This window comes from Peromyscus maniculatus, chromosome X (assembly GCF_049852395.1).
Source record: "Peromyscus maniculatus bairdii isolate BWxNUB_F1_BW_parent chromosome X, HU_Pman_BW_mat_3.1, whole genome shotgun sequence".
NCBI lineage: Eukaryota > Metazoa > Chordata > Mammalia > Rodentia > Cricetidae > Peromyscus > Peromyscus maniculatus.
This window is the reverse complement of record NC_134875.1, coordinates 35,346,393-35,370,453: the sequence shown is the minus strand read 5'-3', so window position 1 is coordinate 35,370,453 and position 24,061 is coordinate 35,346,393. Positions and strand designations below refer to the sequence as shown.

Genomic DNA, 24,061 nt, shown 5'->3' with positions numbered 1-24,061 from the left:
TTGTCTATAAAGCAAGTTCCAGGACAGAAACCCTATCTTTAAAAAAATGCCTAAGATAAACTACTTGAGATCAGACTCTTGAAGTCTGAACCAACACCAGCTACTGAATTGTGTTGAACCAAACTTCCTTCTTATCTCCCACAGATTGACACTCCACATTTCTCCTAGCATCTTCATAAAATAGAGACCCCATTTTACAGATGAGAACACAGAGTTTAAGTAACTTGCCTATTTTCCCGAGTAATTTGCCCCCAAAGAGTTTTTTTTTAAAGATGTATTTATTATGTATACAGTATTCTGCCTGCATGTATTCCTGCACTCCAGAAGAGAGCACCAGATCTCATTATAGATGGTTGCTCGCCACCTTGTGGTTGCTGGGAATTGAACTCATGAGCTCCGGAAGAACAGCCTATGCTCTTAACCTCTGAGCCATCTTAACCTCTGAGCCATCTCTCCAGCTCCACCCCCAAAGAGTTTAATTAAAGTTATCCTACATAGGGGATTAGTCTCATCCCAGAAGCCATAGATTGTCAAATAAAAGGCCCAGTGCCAGTTGTGGGGTACCTCCCCTTGAGTTGTTGGTCTGGTCGGGGTGTCGCAGGGATGCCCCAAACAATAAAGGCTATAGCCATCATTCTTGGTTGCTCATCAGAAGTTGATGGTAAAACCCTATTGCTGAAGACACCACACACATTGGTCATAGGACATGTAGAAAGCAAATTGGTCCTGACCAGGAAGCTTACCCCCTGCCAGTTAGCTTTCATAGTACTCGAAGGTGCTATGTACAATGGGGGTGGCGGGGGTGGTGGTTGTGGTCATCAACTGTTTTTTTTTTTTACCCAAATGTGAACACTGTTAACTGCACTAATGATTGGGGTGGCAAGATAGGTCCATGTGTGCAATAGTGGCATGAATGTTATAAAGTGTCCTGGCTAGTCTTATGTCAACTTGACACAAGCTAGAGTCATCTGAAAGGAGGGAACCTCAACTGGGAAAATGCCTCTATAAGATCCAGCTGTAGGGCAGTTTCTTAATTAGTGATTAATGGGGGGAGGGCCCAGCCCACTGTGGGTGATGCCATCCCTGAGCTGGTAGTCCTGGGTTCTATAAGAAAGTAGGCCGAGCAAGCCATGATGGACAAGCCAGTAAGCATCACCCCTCCATAGCCTCTGCATTAGCTCCTGAGGTAGTTCCTGCCCTGTTTGAGTTCTTTCAATGATGGCTTCCTTCAACGATGGACTACAATGTAGAAGTGTAAGCCAAATAAAACCTTTCCCCCAAAACTTGCCTTTTGGTCATAGTGTTTAATTGCAGCAATAGAAACACTAAGACATTAGCTATTAAATAAATGATAACTAATCTACAATCCAGAGACCCAGAGAGCTTAGGTATAGAAGAAGAGACTAGGGGATATGTGTGTGTGTGTGTGTGTGTGTGTGTGTGTGTGTGTGTGTGTGTGTGTGTGTGTGTATCCCAGGAGGGGAACAGAATATATTTTATGGGTCGACTGGGATGTGAAGCAGTGGATAGGAATGGAAGGAACAGAAGAAGTTGGAAGAGTGGGTTGAGGAATGGAATGAAGGGAGAGACAACTAAAATTGAGGGCATTTGAGGGAAGATATGGAAACCTAGTGCAATGGAAACTTCCTAAAATATATGAAGGCGATCCTAATGAGGTCTCCTAATAATGAAGGAGACCGAGTCCCAACTGGCCATATCTTTTCACCAAAGGAGGCTTCTGGTATCAGGACTGGGTTGCATTAAACTAAGTTGTAGGCCAAGAGGGTCCCATGGTTATCCCCAAACAACTCAGGCTGTTGCCAAGACAATGGGTTGCTCTCCAAAAATGACAGTGAGGCCTCATTGCTGAGGACAACATCCACACAACTCACTGAACATGGAAACAATGAGCTGATGCCTACACAGAACCTTCACTCCTACGTTCTAGTGTCTTTGGTGTGGGGAGGTACTCGGCAGGCTACCAAAAGAGAAACACAAACACAGACCTAGCCACAAACACTTTGACTTAGAGTCTGTCCTGCCTGCAAGATATGCTAGGGCAATGGTGGCATAGAACGTGTGGGAGTGACCAACCAATAACTGATTTGATCTAAGGCCCACGAGATGGAACCCATACCTGACACTGCTTGGGTGGCCAAGAACCTAAGACTAGATAGGCAGGGACCTAGGGTAAAAACCAAATAATACTGGCCTAAAAAAAAGAAAAAAATGTGGTGCTAAAATGACTCATAATGATATTCTGCTATACTCACAGATCAGTACTTTATTCAGTCATCCTCAGAGAAGCTTCCTCCTACAGCAGATGGGGACCAATACAGAGACCAACAGCCAGACATGGAGGGTGTTTATCTTGTCTTATGTGCTGGCTAGCTTTATGACAACTTGACACAAGCTAGAGTTATCTGAGAGGAGAGGACATCAATTGAGAAAATGTCTCCCTAAAATTGGACTGTAGGCAAGCCTACAGGGCATTTTCTTGACTGATGATTGATGTGGGAGAGCCCAGCCCATTGTGGGTGGGGCCACCCCTGAGTTGGTGGTCCTGGGTTCTATAAGAAAACAGTCTGAGCAAGCCATGAACAAGCCTGTAAGCAGCTCCCCTCCATGCCCTCTGCATCAGCTTCTGCCTCCAGGTTCCTACCCTACCCTGTTTGAGTTCCTGTCCTGACTTCCCTCAGTGATGGACTGTTTACATGGAAGTGTAAGCTGAAATAATTCCTTTCCTCCCCAACTTGCTTTTTAATTATGGTGTTTTGTCAAAGCAATAGAAGCCCTAACTAAGACATGGGAATAAGCAACTGCTTTCTAATTGGACTTAAGACCCATTCCACAGGAGAAAATACATATCTGGTACTGTAAACCTGGCTAAAAACCTGTAGTTGGAAGGAGGGTTAGGGTAACTTGGGGAATCCGTTGAAAACAGGGACTGGCCCCTTTAAGAAGAGCAGCTTCTTGCTTTGTGGGTTATCCCACCCTCTCCCCTCAGGATGTTGCAACTGTCCCTATTCCTCAGATTTCTAGATGTCACTCCCTTTCAGTGGCCCTTCTCCAATTGTCCCTTCACTTTCCTGCCTCAATCTTCTTTCCAGGGAATACAATTCTTTGTCCGTCCCACCTACCTGAACCCCTAGATAACTACCTCATCACCTAAGACCCTCACAACAACAGTTGGAGGATTAACAAGGCCCCAGGGGTGAACCTGCTAAATGGACAAAGTATCAAACTGCTCTCTAAGTTCTTCTTCTTCTTCTTCTTCTTCTTCTTCTTCTTCTTCTTCTTCTTCTTCTTCTTCTTCTTCTTCTTCTTCTTCTTCTTCTTCTTCTTCCTCAAGACAGGGTTTCTCTGTGAAACAGTCTTGGCTGTCCTGGAACTCACTCTGTAGACCAGGCTGGCCTCGAACTCACAGAGATCCCACCTGCCTCTGCCTCCCCAGTGCTGGGATTAAAGGCATGTGATGCCACCGCCCAGCTCTAAATTCATTTTTCCCCATGTTACTCTTAGGCCTCACTCACTCTTGGGCAGTGAACAGTGGTTAACACAGAAACTCATAAATGGTATAAGTGTAGAGACTAAGTGGCAATGGAGTGTTCAGCCATAAATGGGGTATCTATATTTACCCTTTCTAGAAGGCTCAGTGAACATAATGGAAGAGGGGACAGAAAGATTGTAAGAGCCAGAGGTTGGCGAGGACAGGAGAAAAGTCATATCTTCTGAACCTGACAGACTACTGAATTCAGGAACTCACAGCATCTGTAGTTGACTCAACAAGACCCGCACAGGATCAAGCTAATCAACAGTCTAGGACGGAGTGGAAAGGGGCTCATGAGTCCTCACACTTAACTGAGACCTATGGACAACTGATAACTTCTGGGGGAGAAAGAGTCAGTTTTCTTTAAGGGTGTGCCCCCTGGTACATCAACCAGGCTCCAGGGGATGGCCCCCACCCAGGAGAGAACAGGCAGGACAGACTAGAGTTAATTAGTTTTTTTTTTTTTAAAGAGGACAGAAAATTGGTGGGGAACGGGTGGCAGGGAGGGAGGTATGAATCAGGGAGGAGTTTTGGGGAGGAGTGGGGAGTGAATATGATCAAAATGCATTGTGTGAAATTCTCCAAGAAAAAGCAACTTGCTGACAGTCCCAACAAGTCAGACTGGGTGTTTTCATGTTTGGCAGTGATAGAAGAAAACGGGTGTGAGTGAGGCTTAGTGAGTTTGGCTCATCACCAGTCTTGCTGTTTGGTAAGTCCTGATAGTCTTTTGATAGATAGGAGGAACTCTCTGGGAGTTGTTTATTTCACGGATGTTACATATGTTGCTTGGTATAGGAAGATCTGGACAAGAAGTACTAATGTACTTTCTCACTTATGCTTTTCAGAGTTGGTGTGTTTTGATCTAGTGGGGGGGTGTGTTTTGATCTAGTGGGGGACATAAAGCCAGGGTTCAGCTGCCTCTAAAGTAGAAGGCTGAGAGGCAGTCTGTGGGAAATATGAGCCTACGAGGAGACTTCACAGGCTATAGATTCTGAGAGACAGGAGGCCCAGCAAGGGTCTGGCAGTGGCTCAGTTCTTTCTTGCAGTGAAAGCAGCCTCTCCACTGTTCAAATCTGTGCCCTGTTTCCTAAGAAAACCTTTCTTTCCTAGACTCTTTACAGGGTTTGGTGCTATGCTTTTCGCTTAAGAAGTACTTCCCTGGGTTGCACTTTAGAGAGTTGTATCAAATGACTCTGTAAACCACTTTCAAAACCTTAAGTGAACAAACACAACTGTGACATGCTTAATGCTTATTATAGCTTATAGTAAAATACATGATTGGCTGGGGGATTGTGTCCTGTCCTATGTGGACATTGAGGGTCCTTGTAAAATAAGATCTTATAATTTATCTATAAATTATAGGACAGAGATCATGTATATCAAAAGCATAAAAGAACTTTATAACTGTTTATGACATGAATAAATGAAACTTAATTTTCAGGGTTAGGTTGTTTTTGTTAAGATACCATCTCACTGTATTGCCCAGGGTGTCCTTGAAACAGCAAGGCTTCATTCATCCTCTTGAGTGCTGCCATTACAGGCCTATACCACCCCATCTGGCTTGGAAGTTCATTTTTAATTTTTCTTTTCATATTTTTGAGATAGTCTCATAGCTTAGGCTGGCTTTAGACTTGTGATCCTCTTCCTTCTACCTCTCAAGTGTTGCACTTACAGGGGTGAGTCATCATTATTTCAATATTATTTTTCCAAGACAGGGTAGCCCTGTGTAATTTTTGAAGATATTTTGAAATATATCCTCTGTGGCACTTGTTTGTTATAGCAATGATTGAGTTAAAGGTGAGTTCTGGGCCAACAAGATGGTTAAACAGTTAAAGATGCTTATGCTAAACCTGATCACATGAGTTTGATTCCCAGGTCCCAATGGCAGAAGGGAAGATCTGACTCCTACCAGATGCCCTCTGCCCACATACACACTGGTATGCACATGAGCACACGACACACACAATAAGTAAATAAATATAATAATTCTTTCTCAGGAGCAACTCCAAAACATAATCTTGGAAAACTATAATCCATTTCATTATTATAATGCACATAACACTGTTTTGTTATTTTTTTTCTGGAGTGATGCACAGAAACCCCTATCTGTCCCAGACAGAGGAACCAAGGACAGAAGAAAGAAATAATTCTTTCAAGTCCCATTTGGTAACTAATGATACAGCATGAGTGTGAGGGTGGGGTGGGTGTGTATACATGACATGTATTAGGTATGTGCTGTGCCACTGAATTCCAGCACTTGGGAGGATGAGCAGGAAGATTGCCATGTTTTGGGGTCTGTCTGAGCTACTTTGTGAATTTCAGGTCAGCCAAGGAGTAAGGGTCTACCTCAAACAACAACATCAATAACAACAACACAAGAACAATAAAACTATAAGCAACCGCAGGGCAGTGGTGGCACATGCCTTTAATCCTAGCACACGGGAGGCAGATCTCTGTGAGATCGATGCCAGCCTGTGCTATGGAGTGAGTTCCAGGAAAGGCTCCAAAGCTACACAGAGAAACCCTGTCTCTAAAACAAAACAAAACAAAACAAACAAACAAACAAACAAAAACTATAAGCAACCAAGCAACAACTACCACTCCCAGACTGACAGCACTGGCCTGTAATCTCAGATACTCAGGAAGTTGAGGGAGAAAGATCTCAAATTCAAGGCTAGCCTGGGCAACTTAGTGAGACTCTATCTCAAAATTTAAAAAATAGGAAAAGAGGAATGAGAATGTAGCTCAGTGATGGAGTGCTTGCCTAGAATGCACAATGTCTTGGGTTCCATTCCCAGTACCACCACTACTCATGTACAAAATGTTCCAAAACCCAAAGCCCAAAACAAAAGAAGAATGCCATTGACTGGGTACTGGCAATACATGGTACCAGCTCTAGCAAGAGACTGACTGTATGGGGGGGAGTTATTATTTTTAGTAATATAAATTTTTGGCATAATACTTTTGAATAAGTAAAAGTAGTAGTTTTTAAATTATTATTTTATTCCTTATGTGTATGGGTGTTCTGGCTGCATTCATGCCTGATGCTCTTGGAGGCAAAAATAGAGCATTGGACCCCCTAGGACTGGAGTTATAGGTGGTTATGATCTGCTACATGGGTTCTGGATATCAAACTCAGGTCCTCTGGAAGAGCAGCCAGTACTTTTAACTGGGGAAACATCACTCTAGTCGCATTAGCAGATTTTCAAACAAAAAGTTCAAAAAAATTAATTAATTAATAAATTTGTCCACTTATTTACTAATTTTTTAAATTTGTTTTTTGAGACAGTGTTTCTCTGTGTAGTCCTGGCTATCCTAGAATTCACATTGTGGACCAGGCTGACCTGGAACTCGGGGGTTCATCTGCCTCTCCCTCCAAAGTGCTAGGATTAAAGGCTTGTGCCATTATGCCTGGCTAATTTATTCCTAATTTCTTTGTCCAATAAATTAACTCCGATTTGCTTGTAGAACATGTACTTATTAAATACAAATTTGCCACATGCAGCTACCCCAATGGTTTGATGGTGGATGCAAAAATAGTAAGTATTCAGCAGAAACATTGAAGTTTGATCTTTTTCTGGTTTAGTGAGTGTATTGTTTTGCTAGGCTGGGCAGCAACAGTAAAGCCCATCTCTCCCAGCCAGTCATGATACTGAAGGGAAACAACCAATTCTCTCTAGATAGTGTTCTGTTTTGCTAAGTTATGCTGGTTGTTAGGATAGGTGTATTGAGCACACTTTCAACTTAATGATAGTTTCAATTTATAGAGTGGGTTCATGGGTTTATCATCCCATCTTAAATCAAAGCGCATCTGTATAAATTCTAATGTAAATTATCTATTTTCGCTAACGTTAAACTACTCAGTAATGGCTGTTTCTTGCTGTTGACAATGTATTTGTTGTTAAATGGCAGGCTCCTGGAGTGGCATGAGAATTGCTAGGTGAGGAATAATAATATTTGGCAAGAAGCTCATTAGCCTCATTTTTTTTTTTTTGAGACAGAGTTTCATTTTGTAGTCAAGCTGCCATTGAACTCTCCATCTTCCTGTCTCAACTTCCATGCTTTGCTAGTGCCAGGATTACATGTATGGGCTACTGTGGGTTTGATATATTGTGTACCCTAATAAACTTGCCTGAGGAGCAGAGGACAGAGCCAACCACTGTATCCCCACAGGCCATCATGCTAGGCTCTTGGCTTCAGTTTTGCATGTTCATAAACCCAATATTCCAAATCCTTCCATATTTATTGATATTAGTAGTGCAGATACATACTAAGGATATTCACATAAGACTGATGTGTAAACCAGAATAACCAAATTATTATTTACAAAGACAAACAATTTTTTCATGCAGATTTGATTTGAAAATACTAAGTTATTAAGCAAAGATTGTTGGTACCATAGAATCAGGACAAGGTAGGCATATTAACCACCAATTACAAACAATGGAACAATTTAAATGCATACTACATTTGTTGGAATACTTTAAAGGTTTACCTCCCCATTGAGGACTAGAATATTTGTTCCTAGATAGACTGCTATATTTGTCTTACAGGTTCCTGTGTTTCACATATTAAGTAGTGCCTATTTAGTCTTTAATCCCCACCATGCTTCCTCTTTCTTAATCTTTCTTTCGAAGCATAATTTTGTTTTCTTAGAAAAAAAATGTTTAAGAAATTATACAAAGTTGAGTGTGGTGGCACACATCTTTAATCCCAGTACTAGGGAGGTAGAGGCAGGTGGACATCTGATTTTGAGGCCAACTTGATCAACATAAGGAGTTCCAAGGCCAGCTGGGGATATACATCGAAGTCCTGACTCAAAAAAAAAAATCACACAAGCAAAATGTATTTTTTCTTCTTTCTTTTTAAATTTAATTTTTTCTCTTATATTACATCCTGACCACAGTTTACCCCTCCCTTATCTCCTCCCAGCATCCCCCTCCCCTAGATCCACTCCTCTTCTGTTTCCCTTCAGAAATTAGCAGGCCTTTCAGGAATATCAAACAAACATGACATAACACATTACAAAATGACTAGGCACAAACCTTCATATCAAGGCTAGACTAGGCAACCCAGTAGGAGGAAAAGGGTTCCAAAAGCAAGCAAAAGAGTCATAGATAGACCCTGCTCTTACTGTTAGGAGTCCCACCAAAACCACCAAGCTACACAGCCATAACATATATACAGAGGACCTAAGTCAGTCCTATACAGGCTTCCTGATTGTCGCTTTAGTCTCTGTAAGACCCTATGAGCCCTGGTTAGTTGATTCTGGGTGCCATTTTCTTGTGGTGTCTTGACCCCTCTGGCTCTTACACACCCTTTCTTCCCCTCTTATGCAGAATTCCCTAAGCTCTGCCTAATGTTTGGCTGTGGGTCTCTGCATCTGCTCCTATCAGTTGCTGTGGGTGAAGCCTCTCTGATGATGATTATTCTAGACTCCCATCTATGAGTATAGCAGAGTATCATTAGGACTCAGCAAAATGGATTTCTTTATCTTTTCATTTAGATTATGACTATTATTACTGGCCCAGAGGTCTTTTTATTCTTTAAGGAAATTACCTTATTTTAAAATTTCTGTTTTGTTTGCTTTTTGAGACAGGGTCTCAAGCCTCCTCCAGCCCTTCAAGTGCTGTGATTTTCGGACATGTGTTAACCATGTCTGGCATGAAATTGCACTTTTTTTGTTGTTGTTGTTTGTTTTATGAGAAAGGGTTTCTCTGTGTAGCCCTGGCTGTCCCTGAACTAGTTCCATAGGTCAGGCTGGCCTTGAACTCAGAGATCTGCCTGCCTCTGCCTCCCAGGTGCTGGGATTAAAGGTGTGCACCACCATGCTCTGCTACATTCTATTTGTAGTTCAGTTTCTAAGTATCACAGTGAAGCAGGGGACAGCAACCTGGTGACTTATTTGTTAATTCTATGATAACACTTCACTGTCTAATGATTAGGGCTATCAGATAAAAAATAGGTTGTTCACGGGCCGGGCGTTGGTGGCGCACGCCTTTAATCCCAGCACTCGGGAGGCAGAGCCAGGCGGATCTCTGTGAGTTCGAGGCCAGCCTGGGCTACCAAGTGAGCTCCAGGAAAGGCGCAAAGCTACACAGAGAAACCCTGTCTCGAAAAACCAAAAAAAAAAAAAAAAATAGGTTGTTCAATTAAATTCATATAAACAAGTAGTTCTTAGCATAAGCATGTTCAAAACATAGATGAGATATACTTGCATTAAAAGATGCTCACTTTATTTGAAATTCAAATTTAACTAGGTGTCTTGTAATTTTATTTGCTGAACCCGACAACTTTGCCATTATTTTAACATGAAGCTATGAGGTTCGCCTAGGTTTGTGCTGCTTAGTAAGCACCAATTCACTAGGTTGCCTGAGACAGGAAACAAAAACCATTGTCATTACCAAGTATTTGGTATAGTAGTATGTAGCAACAAAGAGACCGAAGAATCTTGACCCTTTGAGGAACCCGTAACTGACGCTACTGCTTTGATTGATTCCCGCCCTCCTCCGTTCTTCTCTTCCAGCAACCAGAAAGAATTGCTTGATCTCTTCTGAAGTCCCGCCCTTTCGGCTATCCCCAATGGAGAGTAAGCTGTTACTCAAAAGGAGGCGACAAAAGCGTCAACGTGGAGTTGAGAGGAGCGGAAGTAGTCAGATTTCGCTGAGGGCCGTAAAGCGCATAGTGTTTTCGCCTTCCGGATAACGACAGCAGATCCGACTGTCAGTGCCGGCCTTCCTCGTGCCGGACCCTTCCTAATTCCATTTCCTTCCCATTCCGGGCCCTTCCCTATCGTCGCCCCCTTCACCTTGGATCATGTTCAAGAAGTAAGGACACGCTGTGGCCTCCATGGGCTGCTCACAAAGGCGGTGGGGGTGGGGGTGGGGAAGAGGGCGAGAGCAAAGGTCCTCTTTCTCTCCCCCGCCCCTGCCATCCTGACTCCCTAAGTTTTTTGGGTTTTTTTGTTTGTTTGTTTGTTTGCTTTTTAATAGTATGCTCTCACTCAGGACTTGGAACACTTCTTTAAGCTTTCCATCTCTGGTCCTCAATCGGGGTTTGGCTCTCCCGCTCCCATTTTCTTTCTCCTTAACCCTGTTCTGCCCCCTCCGGCAGTGCTGTCTCCATTCCTAGGTTTCTACCAATCACATCCTTGCATTGTGATTTAGGGGCACATCCTCCTTAGCTGAGAGGAGAGCCCTGCACTCGCTGCCATATGTTTATTAGTTATGAACTGAAAAGGGGAAGGCTTGACTTCCTGGGTCATGGCAGCGAAGGAGTCTGGGTGACAGGAAGCAAGCAGCCTGTCAAACCTATTGCTTAGCTGCCAGATTAACCTTGTCTTAAAAACGTGATAGCCCTGTGTGCTAGTCAGTGTAAGGAAGACAAAATTCTTTGGAAACCTACCCAGTGGGTTTGTCTTTCAGATTTGATAGACGCAAAAGGCAAGGGGGGAACATGGGAAAAGGAAGGTGGGTTTTGTGCATGAAAATTTGGGCAAATCTTGATATGGTTCTTAAAATTATCATCACCATTCCTTAAAGCAAAAACAAAAACAAAAAAACTCTGCAGACTACGTAACCTGCCAGGGCTCATTCTTTTGTTCTTTTGGGTTGGTCTTTTGTATTTTCATGTGTGAAGTTTCGTTTAGATTTAAAAAAAAAAAAAAAACATAGATTTTTATTATGGGTGGGAGTCTGTATTTTTTTTTTCCTTTGAGCAAGAATTTTCAGTAAAAGGCATTTGTGTAGCTGATAACAGATTCCAGCATAACAACTGCTCTGCCCTCATTAATTGCATCACATGCATGGCAGTTTATTCTAATACTCTCTTAAAACGTTGGTTTTGTATAAGACAAATGGAAATTGGTATTTTAAAAACAATTTATAATTATTTTAGGTATGAGTACTTGCTTGGGAATAGATAATTAATTAGAACCTTACTTCTAGATTTTCTGATTCTTTTGCTTAGCAATGACTTTTTTTTCCTTGAAAAAAATCATTTGCCAGATTTGATGAAAAAGAAAATGTGTCCAACTGCATCCAGTTGAAAACCTCGGTTATTAAGGGTATTAAAAATCAATTGATAGAGCAATTTCCAGGTATTGAACCATGGCTTAATCAAATCATGCCTAAGAAAGATCCTGTGAAAATTGTCCGATGGTAAGTCCTTGTTTTTCTCCATGTAAAAATGAGAGTAGCTGAATATTAGAGGTTAGATTGTTCTCATTCTAAGTGGAATTATTTCTGTATTAGCTATTGATAGACTAATGATGAGAATAGACAGAATTCATTCTGAACTTGTCTTATTTCTATTTTCAAATCTTATCTACATATATGAAAAATGTGTATCTTTTTTATGATACTTTGTCTTATCAAGGACTTGTTTTTATCTATAATTGGATTTCAGTTTACTCTTGACAGATTTATTACTTGACAATGGAATTTCAATAATAAATTGTGGAATTAAATTGGCTGTAGCAGGTCATATTTCCTCTCTGTCTTCTCTACTAGACAGGTATTTTTTGGTCAGGGTCTTTACTGACCAAATAAGCTTAATGTATCCTTGTATGTGGCTATAATTTTTATAGGATGTTTGACTTACATTCATTTTTGAAGGAAAATAGCTAACTTGGTACTTTGTGACATTTCTCTTACAGCCATGAACACATAGAAATCCTTACAGTAAATGGGGAATTACTGTTTTTTAGACAAAGAGAAGGGCCTTTTTATCCAACCTTAAGATTACTTCATAAATGTAAGTCTTGTTAGAAATATGCATTGGGAATATAAAAATACACAAAAGTAGTTGAAAATTATAGGAGTGGAAAGTGACTTTTGATAGTTTATTTAGTAGTGCTAAGTAATAAGGAATATAAAAGTAAAGTGGATCCTCATCTTGTTGTAAGTCTGAAAAATGCAAATTCTCTTATGCATTAGAGAAAGCCCTCTCCCTACAAAAAAGCATTCATTAGTTTATCCATTCAATAAAAGCTTGGTGTGGAGACTCACATATGTATTCACAGAACTTGAGAAGCTGAGACAAGAGATTGGCACAATTTTGAGGCTAATCTGGGCTACTAGGTGATACCCTGTCCCCAAAGGCCCCCGAAATATTAATTCAGTGATTATCTAGTGAACTTTTTATATGGTTGGCACTAGGGGCTAGTTACTAAGAAGTACGATTGTAAGCAAAGACAGACATAGTCCCCTGTCCTTATTGTAGTTGGAAGAATAGACCAGTATGTAATTGTAAACATAAACTGATAAAGGCTTGGAAGATTTTCATTTTAAGTTTGTTATTAGAGTTCCCTAATAGACATAATTCTGTGTATGGAAAAGCATTGGGTAAATGTGGAATTCCCATTTATTACTGACTGAGTACACGAACAGATGTCATGAAATCAAATAATGTTGATTTCATGCATACATATTACAAAAAGTTGAAGGAAGATATAATTCCAATGAGCAAGAACTTTTCAAATGGGAACTAAAATTTTTGCTTTTTAGTTTGGTATTTTCAGGAGGCAGTAGGAAAACTAGTGACTTATAGGCTCTATTAATGATGGGCAGTGGTGATTGAATTTATCTCTTTGTAAAAACCAAATTCATTAAATCACAAGGAGATACATTTTTAATTGCCTGGTGTTACAGAGGTCAGGAGTAGTAAAACTGGCAAATCTTTATGGGGGTGAAATTTTAATATTTATAAAACTAATTATAATTATTCAATTAAGCATTGATTTTTTTTTTTAGATTAAGATAGAAATTAAATTCTGATGCAGTGGGGATAAGTTATTGTTCTTTGAGACAAACACTAGGTAACCAAGGCTGGTTTTGTACTTCTAATTCTCCTACCTCTACCTCCTAGGTGCTGGGATTATAAAGCTGTGCCACCATACCTGGTTACTGGGAACTTAGAGAAGCTTACAAATTCCTCTAGGGGCTAGACAGACGGTTTAGCAATTAAGAGTACTGGTTACTCTTCCAGAGGTCCTGAGTTCAATTCCCAGTACCCAAATGATGGCTCACAACTGTCTGACAGTAGTCCCATGGATCTCATGCCCTCTTCTGGTGTGCATACATGCAGACAAAACACCCATATACCTAAAATACATACCTACATAAATTTTAAAAAACAAATCCCTAAGCCGTCATCATGTGAAAGCCTCTAGAAATTTTTTAATTGTTGGTTTATAAGTTATTGGTATACACACATAGATACTTTCTTTTAAGATTACAAAAATAATATATGCACTTAAATGTGGGAAATCACAGGAATAGGAAACTAATAAGCAAGTGTATTCCTGTAATCCAGAGTTAACTATGTTCAGTGCATTGGTATACTCTTATCCACTTTCTTTCCTATGTTGTATACAAACACTTTCAGTTTTGTTTTATTTTGTGCTGGAGATTGAACCCAGGACCTTGTGCATGCTAAGCACAACCTTTTTGTTCTTTTAAAATTGGCTTCTTTGCTACTTAGTTTTCTCTATTAAGATTCTACATTGGTAAATCATAGGCACTGGCAGTTGGTGAATCACTACTGATAACATTAATAGTCATAAAAGTTCTTTTTATACAATTCTATATGGTTTGCCAGATCCATAATGTCAAGTATCTACTGTTCACTATCATAGAGTATAAATTTACTGCTTTAAATATCCCCTGTAGTCTACCTGTTCACCCTTTCTCTTTCTAGTAACCATGGATTTTCTTTTTTTCATTTTTTTTTTTTTTTTTTTTTTTGTTTTTTTCGAGACAGGGTTTCTCTGCGTAGCTTTGCGCCTTTCCTGGAACTCGCTTTGGAGACCAGGCTGGCCTCGAACTCACAGAGATCCGCCTGGCTCTGCCTCCCGAGTGCTGGGATTAAAGGCGTGCGCCACCACCGCCCGGCTTCTTTTTTTCATTTTTTTAAGACAGGGTTTCTCTGTGTGTAGCCCTGGCTGTCCTGGACTAACTCTGTAGACCAAGCTGGCCTCATACTCAGAGATCTGCCTCTGCCTCCTGAGTACCAGAATTAAAGGCTTGTGCTACCATGCCTGGCCACTGATCTTTTTGATAGTGTTTTATTTCTGCTGTTTTCATTGACATGTTGTTTTGTAAACATTTTCCAGCCATTAAGTATTTTCCAAAAGCATGGTTTATTGTAGACTTAAACACTACTCTTTTGTTTTGTTTTTTTGTTTTTCGAGACAGGGTTTCTCGGTGTAGTTTTGGTGCTTGTCCTGTTCTGGATCTTGTGCTGTAGACCAGGCTAGCCTTAAACTCCCAGAGATCCGCCTGGCTCTGCCTCCTGAGCGCTGGGATCAAAGGCATGCACCACCACTGCCCAGCTTTAAATACTATTCTTATAGACATATTTTAAATTGTTTGTATCTTACCTCATTTTTTAGACATTGTGATCCATCTCAGTTTATTTCTGTTTTATGTCAGTGTTGGAACAAATCTTTCTACATACTGCACATCCCTCTGTATTCTTTTTTTTTTTGGTTTGTTTTCTCTGTGTAAGAGCTCTGGTTGTCCTTGAATTTGCTCTGTAGACCAGGCTAGCCTTGAACTCACAGAGATCTGCCTGCCTCTGCCTCCCGAGTGCTGGGATGAAAGGCTTACACTACCACCGACTGGCTTTCCCTCTGTATTCTTTAGGACAGACTCAGAAGTAGAGTTACTGGATCAAAGAGTAGAACTCTTTTCAAGGCTTTTTTGTTACTTTTTTTTTTCAGAGCTGAGGACTGAACCCAGGGCCTTGCGCTTGCTAGGCAAGCGCTTTACCACTGAGCTAAATCCCCAACCCCTTTTCAAGGCTTTTAATGCATGCTGCTAAGTCGTTCTAAATGAAGCTTTGAAGCACTCTACTAGGATGTGTATTCCTATACTCTTTTCTTGAAAATATTTATCCACTTTCTCAGTTAGGACAGTACTTTGGCTTTTATTTTGCAATAATAAGAGTACTGTAATTTTGGAAAACACTTGTTTATGTTCTTTGCCATTATCTTGAGTCTTCAGTCATTAATTTGTATAATTTATTTCTTCTCTTGTAGATCCTTTTATCTTGCCACATCAGCAGGTTGATAAAGGAGCCATCAAATTTGTCCTCAGTGGAGCAAATATCATGTGTCCTGGCTTAACTTCTCCTGGAGCTAAGCTTTACCCTGCTGCCGTAGATACTATTGTTGTATCCTTCCCAGGTTTTAACCACTGAAAATTGTTCATTGGATTCTTGCTATTACTGAAAGATCTATCATCCAGGAGAATATTACATGTACTTTTAATTTTTATTAGTTTTTTTTTTCAGAAATAGTACTCATTCTATAGCCAAGGCTAGCCTTGAGCTTGTGCTTCTGCTGCCCCAGTCTCCCAAGTGCGGGGATTACAGGCATGTGCTACCACACCCTGTTGAAGGAGACTTTTAATTTTGGCTAAAGAGAAATGGGAGATAAACTCAAATCATCCAGCCTTGAATTTTTTTCCTTTTTCCTTCCTTCCTTCCTTCCTTCCTTCCTTCCTTCCTTCCTTCCTTCCTTCCTTCCTTCCTTCCTTTCTTTCTCTCTTTCTTTCATTCTCTCTCTCTCTCTCTCTCTTTCTTTTTTTTTTTTTTTTTTTTGGTTTTTCGAGACAGGGTTTCTCTGTATAGCTTTGCGCCTTTCCTGGATCTCGCTCTGTAGACCAGGCTGGCCTCGAACTCACAAAGATCCGCCTGGCTCTGCCTCCCGAGTGCTGGGATTAAAGGCGTGCGCCACCACTGCCCGGCTTCTTTCTTTTTTTTTTTTTTGAGACAAGGTCTTACTATGTAATCTTGGCTGGACTTCAAACTCAGTATGTGGTCCAGGCTGGTTTAGGATTTACCATGTATCTCAAGTTGGTCTCAGATTGATCAGAATTCTACCTCTGCTTCCTAAATGTTGAGATTATAGGATTATATGATGGACTAAAGGAGGCATATTCTTGACCCTGAAAAGAAGTGAGAGATAAACTTGGAATCAAGCAACCTTTTAATTTCTTTTTTTTCTTTTTGACAAAGTGTCTTATATAGCCCAAGGTGGTCTCAAACTTGTAGTCAAGGATGCTCTAGAACTCCTACTCTTCCTGCTTCTACCTTCCAAGTTCTGTAATTATAGGCATGTGCCACCGTTCTTGCTCCCCCCCCACCTTTGTTTTATCTAGGCAAGGTTTCTTTGTATAGCCTTGGCTGTCCCAGAACTTGTTCTGTAGACAAGCTGGGCTTGAACTTACAGAGATCCTCTTGCCTCTGCCGCCCGAATGCTGGGATCGGCCTGCTCCCTTTTTTCAAACGATTTTACATATGTATACAACATATTGTAATCATATTCCTCTTACCCACAATTACATTCTGTCTTTTTTTTGAGATAGTCTTACTGTGTATCCTTGCCTGGCCTAGAGATTTTTATGTAGATCAGGCTGGTCCTGAACTCACAAAGATCTGCCTGACTCTGCCTCCTAAGTGCTGGGTTTGAAAGTATGTCCCACCATATCCAGCTATCTTTTGTTTTTTTGAGACAGAATCTCACTATATATCCCTGACTGGCTTAGATTTTACTATTGTAGCCCAGGCTATCCTTGACCTTGCTATGATCCTGCCTCTGTCTCTTGAGATGCTGGGATTACAGGTGTTTACCACTATTCCCTGTTCCCTTTTCTTTTCTTTCTTTCTTTTTTTTTGATAGTCTTATTTAAGCTGACCTTGAATTTACTATGTAGCCATCACTAGTCTGGAACTCCTTATTGATGGGTCATGGGATTACTGGCATATACTATTATGCCTGATTCCCCCCTTTTTTTTTTCAAGACAGAGTTTCTCTGTGTAGTTTTGGCGCCTTTCCTGGAACTTACTTTGTAGACCAGGCTGGCATCGAGCTCACAGAGATCGGCCTGCCTCTGCCTCCCAGTGCTGGGATTAAAGGTGTGTGCCACCACTGCCCAGCTCTTTTTTTATTTCTTTAAAAAAATGTTCTATTTTTTTTTTTTTGTGTGTGTGTGTGTGTGTAGGTAAGAGTACAACTTTGAGGAGTCAATTCTCTCTTTCTGCTATAGGTTCTTGGGATAGAACTCAGCTCATCAGTTCTGTATCTTAAGTACTTCTACCTTTTGAACCATCTTGCCCTCCCTTTTTATTTCTTGATGATAAATTGTGTTTCATTTTACGTGGATTCATAGAAGCTAATTGAAAAGTTATGAAGGAGTTCTAGTGTCATTGCAGCCTGTTTATGACCTATACTCAGACTCAGGATGTAGTCTGAAACTTTATTATGAATAGGTTATAGGTGATATGATTGGATCCTCTTTTGTACATGAACTTGCCACTTTAACATTTAGTTTAACTATCCAGATAGAGTGGAGTAGAAGCATTCAAGAGAGAACTGAATTGAGGCAACAGGTACAGTTTCTCACATCTCAAGCAACAACTCTGTATTAGGAGAAATACTAAGAGTCCTCAACATTTATTTTAAAAATTCACTTTTACTTTGCCTGTGTGTGTGTGTGTGTGTGTGTGTGTGTGTGTGTGTGTGTGTGTGTGTGTGTGTGTGTGTGTGTGTGTGTATGTGTTGGGGGGGGGAGTATCTTGTGTTATGTAGCTTGGATTAGCCTGGAACTCGATAGGTAGCCCGGGGTAGCCTTGAATCTTCCTTTCTCAGCCTCCCAGTGCTGGGCTTACAAGTCTATTACTATACCCAGCCTAAAAATTGACATTTAGGTGGTTGGTTTGGATCTGTGAACATATTTTCTCTAAGAGAAATGTGTATTTTTATATTTAAAGATAGTCTTGATATGCAACACATGCTAGCCTTGAACTCACAGTGATCTTCCTAGTTCAGCTTTCCCAAGTACTAGGATTACAAGTGAGCATCACCACTTAGCACTCTCTCTCTCTCTGAAAATGTTTTAAGATTTTAATATGTCCAACTTGAAAATATTTAAATAGAATTTTTTTTTCTTTTTGAGAAAGTCTAGTCTTGAATTCTTGGTGATCTGCCTGCATTAGCTCTCAAGTGTTGGATCATAGGCATGAGCCACTTTATCTGGCTAGGGCTTTTGTTTGTTTTTTTGAAACAGGTTCTCTCTTACATTATCCTGGGTGTCCTGGAACTTATATACAAACCGGGCTTACTTTAAAGAGATCCATCTGTCTCTGCCTCCCAAATGCTGGGATTAAAGGCATTCACCTGGCTAAGGATGAATTTTTAAATATATGTCATTTGGAAAGACTAGATGCCCCCAGATTGACTATCTTAATTTGTGTTCTTATAGGTCTCATTAGAAAAGAAGGTGGCAGATATTAATAATGAATGTAATAGGTCAAATAAATGCATTTAGAGACACTGCAATGTAGTTTCAAAAAAGGAACAAGTGAGACCTTAAGAAATAACCACGGGGCAGGCGGTGGTGGCACTCGCCTTTAATCCTAGCACCCAGGAATGCAAAGGCAGGAGTATTTCTGTGAGTTCAAGGCCAGATTGGTCTACAGAGTGAGTTCCTGGACAGCCAGAGCTACACAGAGAAACCCTGTTTCAGAAAACCAAACCAAAAGAAAAGAAAAGAACCACAGGAGTAAAAAATCAATATAACCTATAGACTTTTTAAAAGAAATGCACATGGATCTGTAAGTAGTGGTATCCACCTGTATTCCCACCACCTGGGAAGCTGAGACAGGACAAGTGTCATGAGTTCAAGGTAAGGCTGGAGTACATGAGACTTTGGCTCAAAACCAAACCAGAAATAGAAGAACTAGTGACAAATTGAGACTGCTTCAAATCAAGGAATAGTCTTCATGTACAGCACAGCTTGTTATGTTGGGCTTTTTATTCTTTTTGAGACAGCATTTTACTATGTAGCACTGGCTTGCAGAGAAGTTGCTATGTAGACCAGGCTGGCCTCAAATTCACAGAGATCTTGCTTCTGCCTCTTAAACATGGGAAGTAAGGGTGTGATAACCACATATGGCCATGCTATTCTTTTAAGCCATGATCACACTTAATGACTCCTATTATCTTCTTTGTCTAGGGAGGAAACCCAATTTTTTTTTGTTTTGTTTTTGAGACAGGGTCTCATGCAGCCTAGGCTGGCCTGGAACTATTGATGATCTTCCTGCCTCCACTTCCTAAGTGCTGGATTACAGGTGTGTGCCACCGTGTCTTGCCTCTTTCCCCACCCTCCATTTCAGGATCTTACTTGGTAGTTCAGACTGGTTTTGAATTTACAATCCTGCCCCAGCCTCCCAGATGCTGATATTATGGAGGTGCACCTCTGCTCCATACAGTTTATGCCATGAATAGGACTAAGTGATTCTGTATCATTTCCATTTTGCAGCAATATTTCATCTATATTATCTATAAAATAGGTTTTTGTCCATTAGGACAGGAGTCCATCTTCTGCTTTGTCATAGACAGAGTGTTCATTTGCCTCAGGTTGAGAAAAGGAATCATAATTGGTGAGAACAAGGAAATCACTATGGAGTGTTGGAATGCATTTAAAGATGTGTCTTAACTGGATGTGGTAGCTTACACCTGTAATCCCAGCACTTGGAAGGCTAACACAGGGAGACTGCCATTAGTTTGAGGCCAGCTTCAAAAACAAAAATACCAGGGTGTAGTGGTAGGTACATGCTTTTAGAACTCAGGAAGATCTTTGAATTTTAGAATAGTACCAGAGCAGCCAGGGATATATAAGGTGACACTATCTTTAAAAAAAAATGCGTATTCTGTGCCTTGTGCTCAAAAGAAGGTTTTCTCTTTTGTGGTATTTATACCTAAAGGATAGAATAAGTTGTATATGTTAGATACACATTGCATTGACGTAGATACTAGTCACATACTAGGTGCTCAAATTTTTGTGCTACACTGAATGAACCACTGGAAAGTCAATGGAGAAAAGTATTCTATGAGGACAAGGTTACCTTTTATGTTTATAGATTTAAACAGTGGTATGTTTTAAGTCCTGAAATTTCCCTTGACTGGAAGATTTTCCTAGTACCTAAACTTTACCATCACACCCACCCTCCACCCCTTTTTGAAGATGCGGTTTCACTCATTTGAAATAGTAGATTTACAGGAATTGCAAAAACTAGTAGAGAGATTCTGTGTATATTTGAGCGCAAAACAAACACTGCAGCATAAAACAGAAGCTTTGAAGGATAGCCAAAATCATTGTTTCAATTGTATAAAGGTTGAAACTGTTACAAGGGGCTCATCAAAACAGAATGGAAATACATTTTTTGAGATAGTCTTGTTTTGTAACATAGAACTGACCTTACTAACTGTGTAGCTCAGGCTCTCCTGCAATTTATGGTTTTCCTTCCCTAACTTTCTGAGTGTGGCAATTATCAGCTTGTACCTTGTCAAGCTGGGTATATAATTATTATCTTATGTGTTATTTATATAAAGCCATCATTTGGTGGTGGTAATAACTAAAGCAATTGATATGTATTTCGCAGATTTTAGTATTTATCTACAATAAGTTTTATCTTCTTTTTGCCTGACTTTCTGGTTTGGTTCATAGGGAGGTGTGGTACTGATATTTGGCTTGAAACTATAGTGATTGATTAAATTAGGATTTATTGGATATTTACATTGTACCCAAAGACTCCTAGGTTCCCGCTCTTAAGGAATCAGTGGTCTAGGAGAGAACAAAAGATGGGCTCAGGTGGCAAAACAATCATTGTTTCTCACACTTCCCTTCCCCAAATTGAGAAATAGTTTTCTTAGCTTGTTTTCAGGCAATCATGGCAGAAGGAAAGCAACATGCTTTGTGTGTTGGCGTCATGAAGATGTCTGCAGAAGATATGTAAGTCTCACTTTAGGCTCCCTTAACTGAAATATCAATGGTAGCTCAGGCAGCATCAGTTATAGGTGAAGTTTGATGTCATTCATACCACATCTTACAAATAGCTAAGCAAAGTAACCCATTTCTTAATTTTCCTAACACTTAGGAAGCCGTTACAACTCATTCTGTCTTCAGAGTTACATTCTTAAGCATTTTGAAATGAAACATGTGCTAAAACAGGTATATGTGGTACTTTAGGATTTTCTCTTTAGTATCTAGATATAAATCAGTGATAGAGGGTGTGTATTAGTATCTAGATTTAAATCAGTGATAGAGGGTGTATATTTTACTGCTAGTTTTGAAAACACTAATACAGCTGGGTGTAATAGCACATGACTATAATCCTAGCACTTTGTGAGTTAGAGGCTGATTTGAAACTACTAAGTGAGACTCTGTCTCAAAAATGAATAATGATATAGTTCAGCATTATTCACCCTTTTATATTCTGATCTGATGATAGAAGAAATGTAGCATGTTTCCAACATACAGAACTGAAATTCTATTAATTTTGCGTTGAGATTTAGTGTTGCTATTTTTCTTATTTTGTTGGTATCATTCTGTTTGATTGCTTATTATACTGCTAAAGTCAGTATCTTTATTTACTTTCTGGTGCCCATCCCTCTGCCCCAGACATGTTTTCTCTGTGTAGCCCTGGTTGTCCTGGAACTCACTCTGTAGACCAGGTTGGCCTTGAACTCACAGAGACCCACCTGCCTCTGCTTTCCAAAGTGCTGGGATTAAAGGCATTTGCCACTGACATGTGGCTGTTTTTTGAATGTTTGAGACAGGGTCCTTTGTAGCCCAGGTTGACCTTGAACTCACCAAGCAGTTCAGGATGACCTTGAATTCCTGATCTGTCTCCAGTGCTGGGATTACAGGTGTGTGCTACCTCATCCAGCTTTAGAATCACTTAAATATGATTTTTCAAGAGTGATATGTGGCTCGGTGGTGGAGTGCTTGTGTAGCATGAGGCCCTGGGTTTGATTCTGTAGTACTACAAAAAAAAATAGCCAACTAAAAGAAAAGTCAGATCAACCAAATCCCCAAACTCCACAAACTGCCACAGAGTACTGTAGTTTAATGCAGACAGTAATATAATAGCAAGAAATTTCCTACATGTTGCTCAGTGATTATAAAGTAACAAGACACTTTGGATTGTGTTTCTTATGAATGAATAAGCCTATAAAATTCATAAAACCTGTTTATGTATTTTTTTTACAGTGAGAAAGTCAACAAAGGAATTGGCATTGAAAATATCCATTATTTAAATGATGGGCTGTGGCATATGAAGACATATAAATGAGCCTCAAAAGGAATGTGCTTGGGCTAAATATGGATATTGTGTTATATCTGTGTTTGTGTCTGTGTGTGACAGCATGAAGACAATGCCTCTGTGCTTATGCTGAATAAATTTTATGGATGCTAAAATTCTGTTACCTTCAGAAATTATTTTAACTTAAACACAAGTTATAATTGGGTAGCCAACTTGGACATTAAAGGATATCGGGTGAGTGACTCAGCAGACAACTCAATGTCCTATTTAGGTTAACAATAGAAGATGATTTGGTAAATGTGTTTGCCAGTTGATGGTGGATTCCTAGATAGTTTGTCTAGTTATGGGGCTAGAAGCTAGATTTGGAATTTGATTCCATTATTCAGAGGCACCTAGCAGTGTTTCCGTGTGTATGTGTGTGTATATGTGTTGTTGTTGTTGTTCTAGATTTCACTATGGAATGTTCCAAACAGCTCTAAACTATGGGTAATAGTATAACAGACTTTCCTTCCTTCATCTCCCTGCTTCACTTTAGGACCAATCTTCCTTTATCTATGCTTCAGTTTTCTTCACTACTCACCAGTTACTGTGCAGCAAATCTTAACCTATTATTTCTCAAAGCTTTAACTATTGTAATATGTATCTTTAAAAAGATAGTCTTTAAAAATAGAATCACAAGCCGGGCGGTGGTGGCGCACGCCTTTAATCCCAGCACTCGGGAGGCAGAGGCAGGCGGATCTCCGTGAGTTCGAGGCCAGCCTGGACTACCAAGTGAGTCCCAGGAAAGGCGCAAAGCTACACAGAGAAACCCTGTCTCGAAAAACCAAAAAATAAATAAATAAATAAATAAATAAATAAATAAATAAATAAATAAAATAAAAATAGAATCACATACCCTGAGAATACTTAAAACATTATTTTCTAATATGATCAACTATCTAAACTCATCAGACTCCCTCAGTTGTCTCTTTTCAAGTTTTATGAACTGTTAGTTTCCTTGAGTTAGGGACCAGACAATATGCTTATATTGTATTTGGTTGATATTTGTTTTTTATATTAAATCCATATTCTTTTATCTTTTTAAATCATTTAAGAAATGTAGTTTTTTCTTAGGAAGTTCCCATGTTCTTTATTTTTTTCCCATTGTATCACTGTCCCTTGTACACAGGAATATACAGTATGTAATCCTGTAAAAACAGGTTTCGTCAGATTAAGGTTCATTTGTAGTGCCTTCTCTTGAGTCAAATCATGCCATGAGAGATTTAAACTGTCATCTTTGTGTTCCAATATATTCCCTTCAAAATGTCTATCTCCTATCCTGAGGACAATGGGCCATATATAGAAAGAACAGTAATCTGTTTGTAAGTGTTAGTGATAAAGGCCTTTCTTCCCAGTGACCTT

At 39.9% G+C, this 24,061-nt stretch overlaps 1 protein-coding gene across 2 annotated transcripts; it reads left to right on the top strand.

Annotated features, from left to right (window-relative positions):
• Positions 1 to 10,076: 10,076 nt before the first annotated feature.
• Positions 10,077 to 22,815, top strand: Mcts1 (MCTS1 re-initiation and release factor). Of its 2 annotated transcripts, none has more exons than XM_006981562.4 (6): positions 10,077 to 10,377; positions 11,557 to 11,709; positions 12,207 to 12,304; positions 15,591 to 15,724; positions 21,281 to 21,348; positions 22,609 to 22,815. In XM_006981562.4, the coding sequence occupies exons 1-6, from the start codon at positions 10,367 to 10,369 to the stop codon at positions 22,688 to 22,690; spliced, it is 546 nt and encodes a 181-aa protein (XP_006981624.1). In that variant the 5' UTR covers positions 10,077 to 10,366; the 3' UTR covers positions 22,691 to 22,815. The 2 variants fall into 2 exon arrangements, with proteins under 2 accessions (XP_006981624.1, XP_015855637.1); XM_016000151.3 differs by lacking the exon at positions 10,077 to 10,377 and adding an exon at positions 10,435 to 11,019.
• Positions 22,816 to 24,061: the final 1,246 nt, after the last annotated feature.